Source organism: Zonotrichia leucophrys, chromosome 3 (genome assembly GCF_028769735.1).
Source record: "Zonotrichia leucophrys gambelii isolate GWCS_2022_RI chromosome 3, RI_Zleu_2.0, whole genome shotgun sequence".
NCBI classification, from domain to species: domain Eukaryota; kingdom Metazoa; phylum Chordata; class Aves; order Passeriformes; family Passerellidae; genus Zonotrichia; species Zonotrichia leucophrys.
The window spans coordinates 24,103,610-24,119,750 of NC_088172.1; the positions used below are offsets into that span (position 1 = coordinate 24,103,610).

The window sequence follows — 16,141 nt, forward strand, 5'->3', positions numbered from 1 at the left end:
CAACATTCTAAGACTCCCGAGCCCCCCAAAGGTGGTCTCGGTGACTCAACACCTCAGTCCTAAAGTGCTGAGATCCCACACCAAAGCACTGCAATAAACTCATATTCCAGCAAAAGTCTATTGCCAAAAAATCTATTGCATGTCATGATCTATTTAGAAGCTTTTGGACTTCCCAGTCCCAGAAGAAACCAAATGTACTTATGGCTTTACCCTACATGGGAGACCAACAAGTGTGGAGAAATCAGAAGGCCTCTCTGTGATCCAGGGGGCCTTCATGCTTCCTTCTGCCATCGTACTTCAGCTTAAAGGGGACAAGGACACCAACACAAAGAAGGAAGCTGAAGAAGAGGAGGGTTCCTCTTTATTCCTGCCTTTTCTTCCCCAGACCTCTGTGTCTGGGCTGCAGCAGTGCTTGCTACCCACCCAGTCTTTGTGCTTCAGCTTCATCACAGCCTGGTGACTCCCCATGAAGAGGGGGAGTTTGTCTTTCTGCTTGTCCCTCAGGCTTTGTCTCTCACACATATCTGAGGTATATTGGTGCTCTCCTCTCTGAATGGAAATAAATACCTCTTGTTATCTCTTCCCATGCATTCACTTTCCAGTTTGAGTGTTTACTCACTTCTTGTCTTGAGTCCCTGACACCCATAAACCAAGTTCAAAGCCCTGCTTTTTGTGTAAGCTGATCTATTTACAAACACATTCTCTCCCATGAGGGAAAGAGTCATAGTAACTCATAAACATAAAAGCTGGTTTTGGAATTAATTGGCTTGTCATTGTTTATATTTGTAACGTCTTTTAGATGTTACAAATATATACAAATATATGTACAAATATATTCTGTCTAACTGTTAGACAGAATCCTAAGTCAGTCTTTCTTTTAGAGTACTGAAGCAAACTGTCCCATGTCCTTGCCCATTTGTAAAAACTGGTGAAAAGGACCTGTGACATCCTCAAGTCCAACCAGACTGATGACCACCTTGTTAACTAGACCATGGACAACATAGACCACATAGACCAAGTGCTATGCCTGGATGCTTCTTGACCAGCATAGTTCAAAGCTGAATTATTTCAGGGAAATCTCTGTCTGTGGCAATGAGTGTATATGTGTGATCATTGCAACTATTAAACCCTCTCAGGGTCTTGAAGGACAAATGACAGAGCCAGAGATAGACAAGACGCTTCTGATCAGCAACACACATTCTGTCTGAGGAATTCTGTCATAAATGAGTCAGATACAGTGTTCTTTTGGTATTTGAACAGTGGTATTATCAACTTAATGATCTTTTTATAAGTTAAAAGAATATGCATTGAGATGCTGATACCTGAACATTACACAGGTAAAAGTTTTGTTATTGTCTTTTATTACAAATATAATATTCTATGTATCTTTACATTGCTCAGAAAAGATCAGAGATTGATCTAGGTCGTATACTACAATTTTCTTAGCTATTGCACTATGAGGCCTTTTCTTCTCTCTGTTGTTTAAACTGTTTAGACTTAGCAAGCTGGCTGATATTCAGTGCTGCTTTCTGTTCCCAAATTCACTTAAAGACACCTGAACCTAGACCTCTTGTGTTAAATTTCCACAATTGTAAACAATATTTGTAGATAGCCAAGGGTGATCACAATTCCAAGTGCATGGGAAGCTTATTCCAAAGGCAAAAGTGGAAAGGAATAAGGCTCTGTCCTAGAGTCAATGAGTCAAGATGAGGTTCTTACCATAGAGCTTTCTGAGAATCTGTTCAAAGTCACTGAGGAGATGCCAGAAGCAAGATTTTAAATTTGTATGGCAAAATACAAACTAATTCTGTTGTAAAGAAAACCCTGTGAGTTTTGTAAGTACAAAACACGTATATATTTTTAATAATGGTGAAAATGAAGCATATTATGTTTTTCTCCAGTATTTGTGAATAATTTCAAAATTGGTTCCATTATTTCCCAATAGTGAATATTTTTAAAGTACTCCAAGATCATTATTTGTGCACAGTTCATTCTAGTATTCACCGTTTGTGGCTAAGCAATTTGATGCTTACCCACTAGGGGAATCTAATTTTATTAGTTTTAAAAATTGCTTTGCTCAGCCAGAGCTCAGCTAGTATGACCTTTTTAATTGGAGAATAATGGAGAATAAGTTATGGCTGGTGCTTAATGCCACCTTTTAATTACTGAATAAAATTTAAGGATATGTAAATGTCATTCTAATTGAAAATCAATTACTGAAATATTTTTAAATGCCAAATAATACGATCTTTGAACACCAATGAGCAAATTAATTTATTCAGAAATATTATACATCTCCATTATTGTGGAGATGATTATAATACTAATCTGCACTTATAAACTGATATTACTCCTAGCCCTTTCAAAATCCTTTTTAAAATGTCATAACTGTAACTCAGAAATGCTTGTTTTAGTATAACTAACTTTTTGTATTTATATTGGAGTGAGGAAACCTTTACAATAATCCGGAAGTTTTAGACTATACTAAAAATTCTTAGAAAACCAATTCAAGTGGCAGTTTGCATTTTAAGCAAGTTTTATTAATGCTTTCAGTCTCCTCTAGGGAATTCTTGCATGTAAAAGGATTTCGGTTTGTTTGTTGGTTTTTTGGGTTTTTTTTGTTTTGTTTTGTTTTTTTGATTAAAAGAAACTAGCCAGATACAAAACTTCTGTGTGAACAAATGTCTAAGCATGAGGCAACATTGAGATTTATGATATATCAATGACAGTGAAGTAATGCTTCCTTGGAAGAAACAAAAAAAAATCCAAATTCATAAGGCACAAGGGTATAATCTTAAAAATTATCTTTCCTATCAAGGAAAGCCTTGATACAGGATCTGATCTCTACTTCTGCTGAAGGCAATGGGCTTTTTGCTATTAGGGCTGTCAACAGTGAATGTCATCAGGCCGCTCCATGTTACAGCAAATCTCACTCATGTCTTTCCAGAATCTGTCACATACCTAAGTTAGTGAGCCTTAAAAATGCCTGGAATGAGTTAACTGACTTTTTACTGTAAAGCTTATTCACAAGTTTTACCAGAACTTCTGAGTTTTGTTAATAAAACAAACTTTTTTCCTTTCTAATCTGAAAGCTTATCATGGAATTGGTGAATAGACAGCAGTGTCTGGCAGGTATCAGTGCTAACCAAGATGTGATAGCTATTAGGTCTTAGTATGAAATTACATTAACTAACTTTAGCATCAGGCTGTGCCAGCATGCCACCAGACCCAAATAAAAAAGTGTTGTAAAATAGAAAGATTCTCTACAAAATTTAAATCAGATGGAGAGGTCAAGTAGGCTGAGCACTTTTCTATAATTAGATGGCGATGACTGAACATTTAGGCACTGTTTCCTGCACATTCGCTGGAAGTGACATCAGAAGTCATTAATAGTTCAAGTCTAAGGAGTAGTCAGATATGGGTTTTTTGTTCTGTGTTGCATTTTGCAAGGGTTAGTTTTCAAGAATATATTCATTTTGTAGAAGAGTGACTTGAATACAAAAAACCTGCAGTTAATGTCTAGCTGACAGATGGGACACTGATTTACAGTCAGAAGTTTTGACCATTTTCAAACAGAGTAATATAAAGCTGTACCAGTGCTGTCAGCTGAGTGTCTTCCCAGCCAAAAATACCTGCATAAAATATTATTTTAATATGATAATTTACAGTGATGGCTGTCCTCTCAAATATCATACCTTTTTTTTTCAGTCTAAAACATATATGTGCAGTTGGCAAGGGGATACCCTGTGTTTCACAGTCGACTTTGCTCTAGGATTTACCTGTTTTGACAGTAAAACAAAGGTAAGAGTAAAAGAAAAGGAAAATATAACTCTGAATTGTTTTATAGTTATTGAAGTTGTCATCTATTGCATTTTCTTTATGTTTATGTCCAGTATTTATTCCGCCAATATACTGTACTATTTATTTATTTACCCCTACTGAAATGTAGTCAGTTTGGGACTTCAAAGGGGCAACTATAGTTGTATAGCATGTAAAGATGCATTTTGAAGATATAAAAAAGTAACTTCCTTTTCAAGTAATAAAAGCAAAGGAAAATTATATTTAGCAGAGAACTTGGTTTATAACAAAGAAACTTAAAAATTTATAAAAGATTACAAGTCATGAAAAAAATTAACTGTCACCTGATTCTATTTGTTTTGAAGCTACAAATATAAAATAGGATTAATTATTCTTCCATCATAAGAAATTTAGGTCATGTCTAAAATAAACAGAATAAAGGCAAATGTTTTTCAAAGTCAGAATCTAGAAGATTACGTGCACTTGTCTTGCAAAAGAGTGGCTATATAGAAAGTGCCTACAGAGAATGGTTAATGATACATGCCAGCTTCCCATACCTATCTATAATGCTACTATTTTCTGTATAACTTAGTGGTACTTTAATGTATATTATTCTAAGTGGATTTTAACGTTTTTTTGATAGTAGAAGAAAGCAAATATACAAAAAATGTTTCTGCATTAAGAGAAATGTTCAGTAGAAACTCGGTCTTCTCAAATATTTTTTAAAAATTCAGTCAGTCATTCTGAGAAAAGAGGGAGCACACTGCATTTTGAAATACTCATGTAGGATCTAGTTTTTGCATGTTGGCATTTTGTGGGTTTGGGACCAAAATGCCCCGAGATTTCAAATCTATCAAAATCTTACTGCAGAGAAATAATGACCAAAATTGCATGAAAATTTACACTAATTAAGTGTGCATCCCATGCAGCAGGATAAAATTTCAGAACATACTTTAGTATACACTTTTCTCCCTCAGGTGATACTGCATTCTGGAATCCTGCTCTTGCACAATTATACACATTTTGCATGTAACCACAAATTAACTGTGAGAAGTAAGCTCTCTAATGTGTAAAAGGGGTTTCTTTTAAATGTGAAGAATGATTGCACTTACTCTCACCTTTAAAATTATAACCTTACTCTATTAATAGGACTTTGTGTCACAGTACCTACCTTCAGTATTGATGATGAGGAAGATTTAGATGAATTATTGTTGCTTACCTAAGGAGAAACACAGAATACCAGCAGATAGACCAATTCCATTGCAAAACAGTAAAAATTCTGGAGAGCTCAAGTACATTTATTCTTCGCCTGTGTGAGAGATGGAGATGTTCTCTGCATCCTCAAGCCTGAAAGGCAGTACTGGGTGACTTCTGCAGTTCATCTTGCTTCCCATAATTGCCAGCTGAAGTTGACTGTGTTTTCCTATATTCATAGCTATTTTAGAATATTTCCTACCAATGCAAAAAAGATTCTTAAAGTGGTAAGCAATTAACAGTTCATTAGGGACACAGAAATTTTACTGAAGAATCTCTCTTTTTCTTGAATTTAATGAAAAAAATAAGGTCTTCTAATGATTTAAAGAATGCTCTTACACCCCAGCAGGTGTTCAAAGAGGATTATTAAAATAAAGGTTCGTCCCCTGTCTGCTCTATGAGTCTAAATCTGGATCTCAAATTTTGGGCAACCAGGTCATGCAGTAATTGTAAAGCAGTCTTTTTACACTTTGAAAAACAATTTTTAAAAGGCCTCATTATTACAAATTCTGACATAAAAAGCACAACAATTTTTTGCTTTGGAGTGTGGGGGGTTGACCCTGGCTTCCTCATGAGTCAGGCAAGTGAGAGGAAATACAACTAAAGGCTTGTGGGTCCAGATAAAGGCAGGGAGAGGTCGCTCACCAATGACCATCATGGGCAAACCAGACTCCACTTGGGCAAATCAGTTTAATTTATTGCCAGTCAAGTCAGAGTATGATAATGAGAAATAAAAACCAGATCTTTAAACACCTTCCCCCCACACTTCTTTGCTTCCCAAATTTCTTTATCTCCTCCTCTCCAGCAGCACAGGTGGGTTGGAAATGGGGGCTGTAGTCAGTTCACCCCATATTGTCTCTGTCCTTCCTTTCTCCTCAGGAGGAGAACTTCTCACACTCTTCTCCTGCTCCAGCATGGAATCCCTTTCAAAGGAGACACCCCTCCAGAATCCAGCATGAGTCCTTCCCATGGGCTGCAGCTCTTCATGAACTGCTCCAGTGTGGGTCCTTCAGGAATAGCACCTCCTCCTCCTTCTTCCCTGACCGTGGTGTCTGCAGGGCTTTTTCTCTCCCATATTCTCATTCATTTCTCCAGCACATGAAAAACATCTCTGAAGAACTTTTCTAGAAGAGTTTCTTTTCCTGCATATTCTATTCCAGGCTCTTGATGGGCTTAATTCATTCAGCTTTTATCTTTTCTGGGCTCATCACTGAGCTACTTCTGTAGCCTGCATCTGCTTTTTATCTCATTGTAGAGATTCTTTTTATCTTGTCAGCGTGGTTGGCTCACCTTTCCCATCCTGTGCCTCCAGCCTCTCCTCCAATATGAAGGGATCCCAAAGTGTGCATTTATTTTCTGCCATCTTCCAGCTCTCTCTGCTTCTCTTCTTCTTCACTCGGTGTCAACTGTTGAGGGAGATGATGACTCCAGCAATGCTTATTATTACTAAATTGTTCCTAAGTTCTTGATTTGTCTCCACCATAGCAGTTATTACATAGCAAACATTCATCTATCCTGTTTGGGGCCAAACTCATTTAAGCTTTTAACACTTTTCAGGTGCTATAATTAGGCCCTCTGGACCCAGTTAAAGTCTGTTCATGAATGTAAAGTTTAAGCACCATCATGGTGCTGTAGCATACTTCAGTTTTTCTTCATCTGTTATATCTCTCTAAGAACTCAGTGACACTTATGTCTGCAAGGAACCAGGAGATAGGTTTTTTTAATAGGACATTCTATTTTAAACTGCGAATAGGGTTCTGAAGCCCACTGGTAGCACTGGTCTACTTAACAAAAATATTTTGAGAAGAGGCATGTTGGAAAATGGAACAGAGCAAACTTTTTTCCATGTATGCTTTTGAAATAAGCTCCCAAGTATTTAAATTGTGTTTCTTCAGCAGTGTCCTGTAACTGAAGCACACTTCAACATGTGCAGAGAATTTTCATTAAGATTATAAGTATTAAAGGAAACATCAACAGAAAGTCCAGGTGCAAGTTGGTTACCTTGTGGGGTTTGCTTTAAATATGCATTTTCAGGTGATGAATAGAAAACATTCAGATAAATACAGAAAATAACCTTGATTTCAAAAATAATTTCCCAATTTTTGTTTTTACAAAATATCTGTCAATCTAGAGTTTGCCAGCCCTACTAAGATGCCATGGATAAACCTGTGGGAGACCAAGAAGCTTAAAGTCATATATTTTACAAAGCACTATGTAATGTAGGACACATTTTTGTGGTTTCTGAGACTATGTTCAATAATAATATTTTTGCATTTCTATAGCTTTTTTGAGAACTTCACATTTCACATATCAGTAAGTTCAGCTTTGCAATATCTGTGTAAGTCACAATTATCTACGTTATGCAAATGAGCCAACTGAAATAAAAAATCAAGATATGGCATGGAATTGTATTCCTAAAGAAACTGATACAAATGTCCTCATGGATCTTTATGGAATTAAGCTTTTGCCAACTTTATGTGATGTAGGCAAATGAAACATTTCTATCTCAGAGAATTTCAAAATAGTTTATTAATTAATTTTAATATTGCATATTTTGCTTTCAAAGGGTACAGAAGTGTTAATTTTAACTGCTCTGCAAAGAGCCTGTTATCATGCACCACATTACTGCTGTAGTGCTTTATTTTAGTACATGAATATCGATCATCCTTCTATAGTTCTAGGTAAAAACATGTAGCAGAGTCCTTAATCAAATTTCTTTTTCTTTAGAATGTGCTGTGGAGGTTTAAATTCTCTCAGCTTAAAGGCTCATCAGATGATGGGAAAACAAGAGTAAAGCTGCTTTTTCAAAATACAGACACCAAACAAATTGAGACAAAGGTAAGCAACATCCTCTTTTTCAATTTAGCTAAAGATGACATAAAATTACTGTCAAAGCATCAGAAATCCCATTTACTGGGACATAGATATGGTGAACACATCACAGCTTATCTTTTTTTGCCAATTCTTTAGAAACTCCACAATAAACGGAAGCAATGTAATACCCATAGATTTATTGCACTATTTCTACAAGCCAGTTATTACGTTGTGTTATGATAGTATTTTACTTTTTCAGAAAGATAGTTTATCTGAAGTTATTCTGTCACCCTATAGTAGATATAATGTCTAAAAATTGTGTTTATAAAGGATAACGTAAAAATAAAATTTGATCCCAGGCTTGCTGTTGAATAAAAAAGACATTTTTTCAGTTATGTGGTTTTAAAAAGGAGGAGAACTTTGGCATGATATGACATAGAAAAGGAAGATGAGACTGTGGTTCAAATGGCTTTTGGTTGACAAAAGCCAGTGAAATAAGAAAAAAGTATCTGAAGACCTATGAACCTTTCCAAATAACTCTTACCTGGAGTTGTACAGATTAAAGTCACTTATAAATTAATATTTTTCTATACTGACCATGCACAAAAGATATATGTTACCTATTCTTCTAATGTTTAAAATAATTGTAAGGAAGAAGTCCATAACCTTCCTTATTTGTCACAAAGTTACAGTACATGCAATATATCTTTCTTTATACATCTGTATTAGTAAATTATTCAGGATTTCATCAGCAAGCTTGACCTGAGTTGCCTCTTGGCTCTACAGTGAAAGATATTATATGATCTGTTACAAAAGGTACAATACATAATAATTTATCCAGTAGCAGGTCATTTCCACTTCATGTCTCACAGTAGACCTTGGAGACAGAAAAGGACTACTGTCTTCATTTTATATGTGATCATCTGTTGCTGAGAGCTTACTTAATTTGTTTAAGGTCAGACAGGAAGATTGTACTCATGCATAAACTACTTTGTGTATCTCTGTGTGTTAAATCTTTAGATAGCCCTTGTGTGTGATTAGCCAAGGGCTGCAATTCCATTGCTTGTGATGGAATTCTATTACTTTAATACTGTATAGTTCCTCTTTTTGTTGTAGCAAACAATCTGGTTTTTAAAATTTTATTTTCTTTTTATTTTTGTGCAAATTAGCTTGTTTGTAATTGGTTTTACCCAACTTTACTCTTTGATAGAAAAATTGTAAGTGTTAGTATTTTTATGAAAATTTAGTTATCTGTAAAATTGTTATAAGTGAATCTTTATTATAATTTTACTGTAAATTTTGTTCAAGAGACAGATTTGCTAAAACACTAAAAATTATTCTTTTACATAGCTCTAATGAAAACATCTTGTAGTTGGCAAAATTCACCTTCAAAGTATCAGATGGAAGTTGATATGGGATTGGTTCATACAGAATTCTTGATATCTGTGTACCCAAAAGTACATATGTGTTGCAAAATCCCAGAAAAAGTTCATTAAAGGCCAGAGGAAAGGCTGATACAGAGTAGCTGAGGATTTATCAGAATTTTAGTGATTACACCTTTTACAACCTCCTCTGCAAAGTGCAATGTAGCCTCTAGGATTTCACATTTAATGGGACTGGGACACAGCTGTGTAGCCTCTCCACTTCAGATAACTGATATATATCATCAGCTGTATGCCCACCACCTAATTGGAATGAGTTCTTAGACTTGAGAGTTACAGGCTGGCTGGAAAATGCCCAGCACTAATACTCATAGTACAATCCAGTAGTTGCCTCTGCTTATTGCACTGAAAGAGATTTCATAGGGCCAGATGGTGCTATATGGTGAAATGCAGCCAGTAACAAGAAATAAAAATGTTATCAAATAATAGAGGTTACGTTTTTCTTGGGTAAATGAGCCACTATGCACAAAAGAAGCTTGATACAGATGACTTACATTCCCTTGGTGAAAAACAGAGAGTCAAAGTTGCAAAAGAATTTTCCAAACTATATTTAATTCTCCATTATTATAAATTCTTGGGAGCATAAAAAAACATCACACTTGGGAATTCTATTTTTGTATCTTGTTTAGTAGCTAGATGTGATGTTTCTTCTCTTATTTTGGCTTCTAAATCTTAAGCCAAGTACTTCTTCCTCTGCACTTTAGTTTTAGGTGAACAGTACATTCCTCCATTTAAAAAGTTTTCTGTTGAAAGAAGATAATAAGGAAAAGATTCCTGTCAGTTTTTTCTCTTTCAGGTTCTTCATATTCCCTACAACTTCTTATAGTTTCCCACTTCAGTACTTCCCTGAACTTACCCTGCCTTTAGTATTGAGAAATTACAAGTAATCTTAGTAATAGTAGATATTCTTTACCCAAAATGTCAAGGTTTCTCATAAAAAAGAAAAAAACTAAGATCAACACATCCATGTTTGTACTGATGCTTTATTTCCCTTCACTAAACTGTAGCTATATATCTGAAAAATAAGACTTTTTAAAGTCTTTAAGTCTTAAGACTTTTTCAAGCCTATTTAAATTGAGCATTTCCCTTTTCTTTTCATCTTACTTAGTCTTAAATATCTGTTGAAGAAAGATAAGAAACCACTATGGTCAATAGAGTATTGTGATCCATACTGAAGTCTCAGCTAGATGTTGCTGGTCTCATAAATTTCTTGTTTATTATGAGAAGATAACTTAAGAACCCTGCATATTCTTTTCATCCATGATATGGCAACCAAGCCCTGCTATATTTGCTGAGATATAGAAGCAAATTTAGAATTCTGGTTTCCATTTTTACTTTGATGTTGTCTGCAGCTAAAACATCTTTATTTGGGCTTTTAATCTGAAAAAAAAACCCAACCCAAACCGCACCAAACCAACAAACAAAGAAACAAACAAACAACAACAACAAAACTCCACAACAACTAAAAAAATCAGTCTGATTGGAAAACATATCTTGAACAATACAGTGGTAACAGTTCTGCTCTGGTCAACAAATAACATACACTGAGACTTACCAGTGTCCCTAAAGTCATGAAATGCACAGGGCACAACACTATCTGTCAGCATCTCCATTATTTGCCTTTCATGTGATACAGGCTCATGTCTTGTTCAAACAGCGATTCAACAGCTCTCAGAAGTTCTCAGTAAAATTGCATGCATGGTAATAATGCAGCAGGCCTGTCAAGTTCTTTATGACATGTAATAAATCCAACTCTCCTAGTGGTTGGATGAAATAAGAACATATATTTTTCTTCCTTGGCTGTGCACATGCAGTGAAGGAGGTCAGTGCATTGTGCTCATTTTTTGTATTTTCAATACCAGCAGGAAATTTTACAGTCTTGTCCTCCCACTGCTTCAATCCAATCTTTTGTATTCTTCTCCCAGTGTCTTCCTTCCAGTGCCTTTGTTGTACTTAATCTACTTATTATGGTACATATAGTAAACTGAAAGAGCTTTGGTTATTGAAATATTAGACATGCACAGATTCTCCTTAAAAACTGACAATCTCAATTAAAGAAAAAAGCAGCAAACTCAGATAAGGAAAGCAAACACAAGGGTGCTGTTAGATGGCATAGCACAAATAAAATGACCTGTTACTCATCTGCCTGACTGACTACAGAGACTTTAAAAAAAATGGACTATCAGAGCGATGTATTTGTTTGAAAGAAGTGTCATTGGTGTTATTTCCTAGGAAGAATTCATATTGCATTTCAAAGCTAAAGAGGCTGCATTTTCAAGCTAAAGAGGCTGCATTTCCATCTATAAAACTATATTCAAGATAGCAAGAGACATATTGTGTCCCAGTCTTCAGACTATGCAACAGCTACATTTTCCCAAGTCAGAAAGACATCCATAAGGATGTCTTTCTGACTTGGGAAAATCCTTGGATTTTACTAAATCCATATTTTCAAATTAACCCCCTCTTCCCCCTTCCCTGTTGTAATCAACATGTAAGCAAATCCTTACCCCAGCTTATCCTTAGGTATGTGTGACTATTCCTCACTATCTACACCTGACTACCAGGCTCCAGGATTGCAAAGGCAGCCAGAACAGGCATCGAACGTCCTTCAGACACAAAGCTCCACAGCCTTACCCCATTAGTGGACTTCTTGATCAAATACTACTGTTATAAGCTGCATTTCTGGAAGCTTCTGGTGCATGAGGCCTCAGATGAGCCCCACCTTTCTGATGCCACCATGGGTGGCCACATCTAACCGGGGCCTGTAAGATAACATCTCCAGAGCTCTGCTTCTGTTTCATGATCCCAGAGGATTGCTCATTCCTGCACAAACCTAACATAAAACAGTGAAGATGTGAGAGACAAGAGGTGTGGAAGAGCTGCTAAACTGCATGAGGAGTGCTTATATGCCACACATTTTGCTTTTCAGCTCTGTAATAACTTTCAAATTTGGCACCACTCTTGAAAATAATCCAAAAATAGGGAACTTGCAGTATTAACTGCAGTAAATAGTGTTGTTGTCACATAAAACATAGATTTAGTGTTACTGCTGGTCTTCCACCTCTAAGTAGATTGTGTCTTCCAGAAGCAAGAGCATATTAGTATTCAAAAGGTTATTCACAAGAGATTAGACAACTTCTCTCGGATACAGAGGAGGGGCTACTGCGGCTTGATCCATGCTCTGAACTGTGATGGAAACAGAGAGGTCTTGCAGTTGGAACATTGAGGAAAACTGACTCACAGTGATGAGATGTTCCTGTCTTTGCCCTTTACTAAACCCAAAGCTCTCCAAATAATATTGTTAGAACAGTCTGAAATCCTGTCCACAGTCTGTGTTAGGTTCCCTCTGCTTATCTCTATAAACATTTATCGATTGGAAGTGCATAAAGCTGGAGAAGAGAAATAGGAACTCTGGGAAGGGCTCCATTCTCTCAGTCTGTTTGGCTCTGTTTTGTCAGGGTGTTAAATGTCAGAACCTAAGGTGAAATTGTTGGGTGATTTCAGTTGATTTTGGAGCAAATCTAAGATTCATGGGAATGGTCATGTTTTTTAATTCCTTGGTTTTGAAGACGGAATTTCAGTAGATGTAAAACATTTGATTGAGCCAAAACTTATGTATTGAGGCCTATATTCCATACTTCATATTTCATTAATAATCACAATTGTGTATATAACTTTAGTTTTCTTAAACTTAGATAAGGAGATTTAAATAGTGCCATAATAGGGTTTTTTCCTGGAAGTATTTATATTAATTTATATTAATATTTGAAGTCAACATCTGCTGTCAATAAAATGTATTTTAAGATACCTCCTCCCATATTTGCTCCTCAAATGTCAGTTAAAATGGAAAAAAACAGGAGCTTTTTGCCCCCAGAATTTAGGACAAAGATGTCACGGGCTCAAATACACTCACACTTTCCTCTGCTCCACTATGGCTTCTCTATCAGTTTCAATCCCTTCACCAGGGGGTGTTACCTGCTATGCCATGGAGTACACTCTACTTCACATGCCTTGTTACTTTTTTGGGGAGTTTTCTGCCCTTTGTTACCTATATTTACCCTGATGCAGCCCTGTCTCACTGTAGGGCTGAGCCAAGCCTGGCAGTGCATTAGTTGGACCTGGCTAGAACCTGCTGTATCTGGCACAGGGCAGCCCTGGTCTCTCCTTGAAGAGGTTATGCATGCAGGTCCTTCCACTCCCAAAAATTTCCCAGTTGTACCCCAAACAGGGTCACGAAATCTCATTAGTAGGACCACTTGTGCCGAGTAAATACTTGGCCTTGGATAGCAAAATGGTGTGATAGTGAGCTTTTCTGGGACAGTAAGTTTGAATTCCAAATATTCTGTTTGGGCAAATTTTGTTTAGAACATATTGCAAAATTCTGTTACAGAAAGCGCAGAAGTCCAGTGCTTTGCTTATTGCTTAAAAACAAGCATAGAGAGTGTGCCTCAACAAACCAGTTAGCCAACAGATTGTTGAAAATAGTCTTCTGCTCAAACCAAAAATTGTCTCAAGGGTCCCCACAATATATTTACCAACTGCAGACTTCACACATAGTGGTATCACTTAAATTGAATGTGTTTTTTACATTATATTTGTCTTTTATGTTATATTTGCATGTCATTGTGTCAGACTATCCTCTATTCCTGTATGAGTTCATAGGGAAAAGAAAGTTAATTTGTGCACAGAAGATGAAATATGTTGTAAAAAGTCAAGCGAATCTGAGAACTGTTTAGGCATAATTCTGCCTTTCTTTGTGAATCAGGGCATCTGAATTTCATACCCGCCATGTTTGTTTCTATCATTAGGGTGTGGTGTTGATAGTGGAACCCTGGAAAAAGTTAAAGATAGAATCTAAAATGTTGGGCTTTGTGCTTTCCCAGATCAACTACACCTGCGTAAGCAGTATGATAAATTATATAATTGTTAGATGTGATGATTGTTTAGTAATTAAATGTAATTATTATATATCCATAAGAAGAATAGTGAGAAACTATGTTGGAAATTCAGAGAGGGGCTACATTTATGTATACAATAGAACAATATAAGTTTAATAATTAACATGAAAGTTATGTAACGATAGAGTATAAAACATGATTATTTCGGATGTATGGTCGGAGTCAGATTTGGGTTGAATATACCCCGATTCCCAGAGTTCTTAATAAAAAGCACCGCATATAATCCTCCGTGATTATGTGTTTTTGAAAGCTAACAGTGTGACTTCACCTTTTCTTTCACCCTGCCTCTGGCTTCTCATCTGTCCTTCAGAGGCTGACAAAAGATGTGATCTCCTCACCCTACCCTTCTAGATACCTCATGATTCTCAAACAACCTTAACTTGTCGTATACTTTAATAATGTTCAACAAGGCTGAGTGTCGAGTCCAGGCAGTGCTGCAGGCTGAGGGCAGAGTGGCTGGAAAGGTGCCTGGTGGGGAAGGACATGGGAAAAGGGTGCCTGGTGGGAAAGGGGGTGCTGGCTGACAGCAGCTGCACATTAACCATTGTGCCCAGGTGGCCAAGAAGGCCAATGACATCCTGGCCTGGATCAGCAATAGCGTGGCCAGCAGGAGCAGGATAGGAATTGTCCCCTGTACTCAGCACTGGTGAGGTCACACCTGGAGTCCTGTGTCCAGTTCTGGGCCCTTCAATGTAAGAAAGGTAATGGAGCTGGTGAAGGATTGGATGGGCATGACAGTTGAGGAGTGGATGAAGGAGCTGGGGATTTTTAGCTTGGAGAAAAGGAGTCACAGGAAAGGTCTTACCACTCTCTATAACTGCCTGAAACAAGTTACAAGGGATAGGATGAAAGGAAATGGGCTCAGCTTGTGCCAGGGGAAGTTTAGACAGGATATTAGGAAAAAAAATTCTTCACCAAAAAGGTTGTCAAGCATTGGAACAGGCTATGTAGGGAAGTGGTTGAGTCACCATCCCAGGAAATATGTCAAGTGTAGAAGTGGTATTTAGTGGCATGGTTTACTGGTAGACTTGGTAGTCCTGGGTTAATTGTTGGACTCAGTGATCTTCAAGATGTTTTCCAACCTGAATTATTCTATGCTGCAATATTTGAATATTCTTTCAAGTTCACTAATTTCATTGTACAAGATAAGTACAATGTAAACAATAAAGTATCACAGAGTGAAAACTAAATTGACACACAGCACTGTCAGTAAACAAGGTATGGATATACAGATTTTATTCGTAACAATTTTAATTTTACAGTTTCCTATAAAAATTTAATTTTCACGTTAAGGCCATTATTGTTTTCTAACTAGTCTACTCTTTATTCATATAAAATGTTTATAAACCTGAATTGAATTCATTTTTTTCTTTTTTTTCTCTTACTTCTTTCAGGAACTTGAATTTCAGGATCTGACGGCAGTTTTACACTGTATTCACTCCTTTATAGCAGCAAAAGTGGCATCTGTGGATCCTGTATTCATAGACAGTCAGAGTATTGCAAGAAAATATATGTACAGTAACTGATACTAGATTATATGTTGTGACTATGGAAAATAAATTATTTTCTTAACAAAAGTAGTTATTTCATTCACGATATTGCAACTTGGTGATTTTATAAAAAGGCTCTAGTTGTGTTATCTGTAATGTAAAGAGTTCTCACAATCTGATAAATATTTTGAATCTATGAGTTAAAAATATGAGTTGAATTTATGAGTTAAAAATACTAAGTCAAATCTTGTTATCTTCACCATTGATCTAAAATTCCAAGTGAATATTTGTAGAGTCATTCTGATTTCTGCTCATATGATGATACATTCTACCCCTAATTACATAGTAATTTGGAGTAACATTTGAAAAGTGTACGTCCAAAATT

The 16,141-nt window shown here is 36.4% G+C and overlaps 1 protein-coding gene across 2 annotated transcripts in view; it reads left to right on the plus strand.

Annotated features, from left to right (window-relative positions):
• The window catches only part of SNTG2 (syntrophin gamma 2), a 213,345-nt gene extending 197,553 nt beyond the window's left edge, over positions 1 to 15,792 (plus strand). For both annotated transcript variants that reach the window (XM_064710128.1, XM_064710129.1), the window contains 3 exons: positions 3,709 to 3,801; positions 7,780 to 7,890; positions 15,661 to 15,792. In XM_064710128.1, coding sequence (XP_064566198.1) covers positions 3,709 to 3,801; positions 7,780 to 7,890; positions 15,661 to 15,792 — 336 coding nt within the window. The remainder of the gene's footprint in view (positions 1 to 3,708; positions 3,802 to 7,779; positions 7,891 to 15,660) is intronic.
• The last annotated feature ends 349 nt before the right edge of the window (positions 15,793 to 16,141 follow it).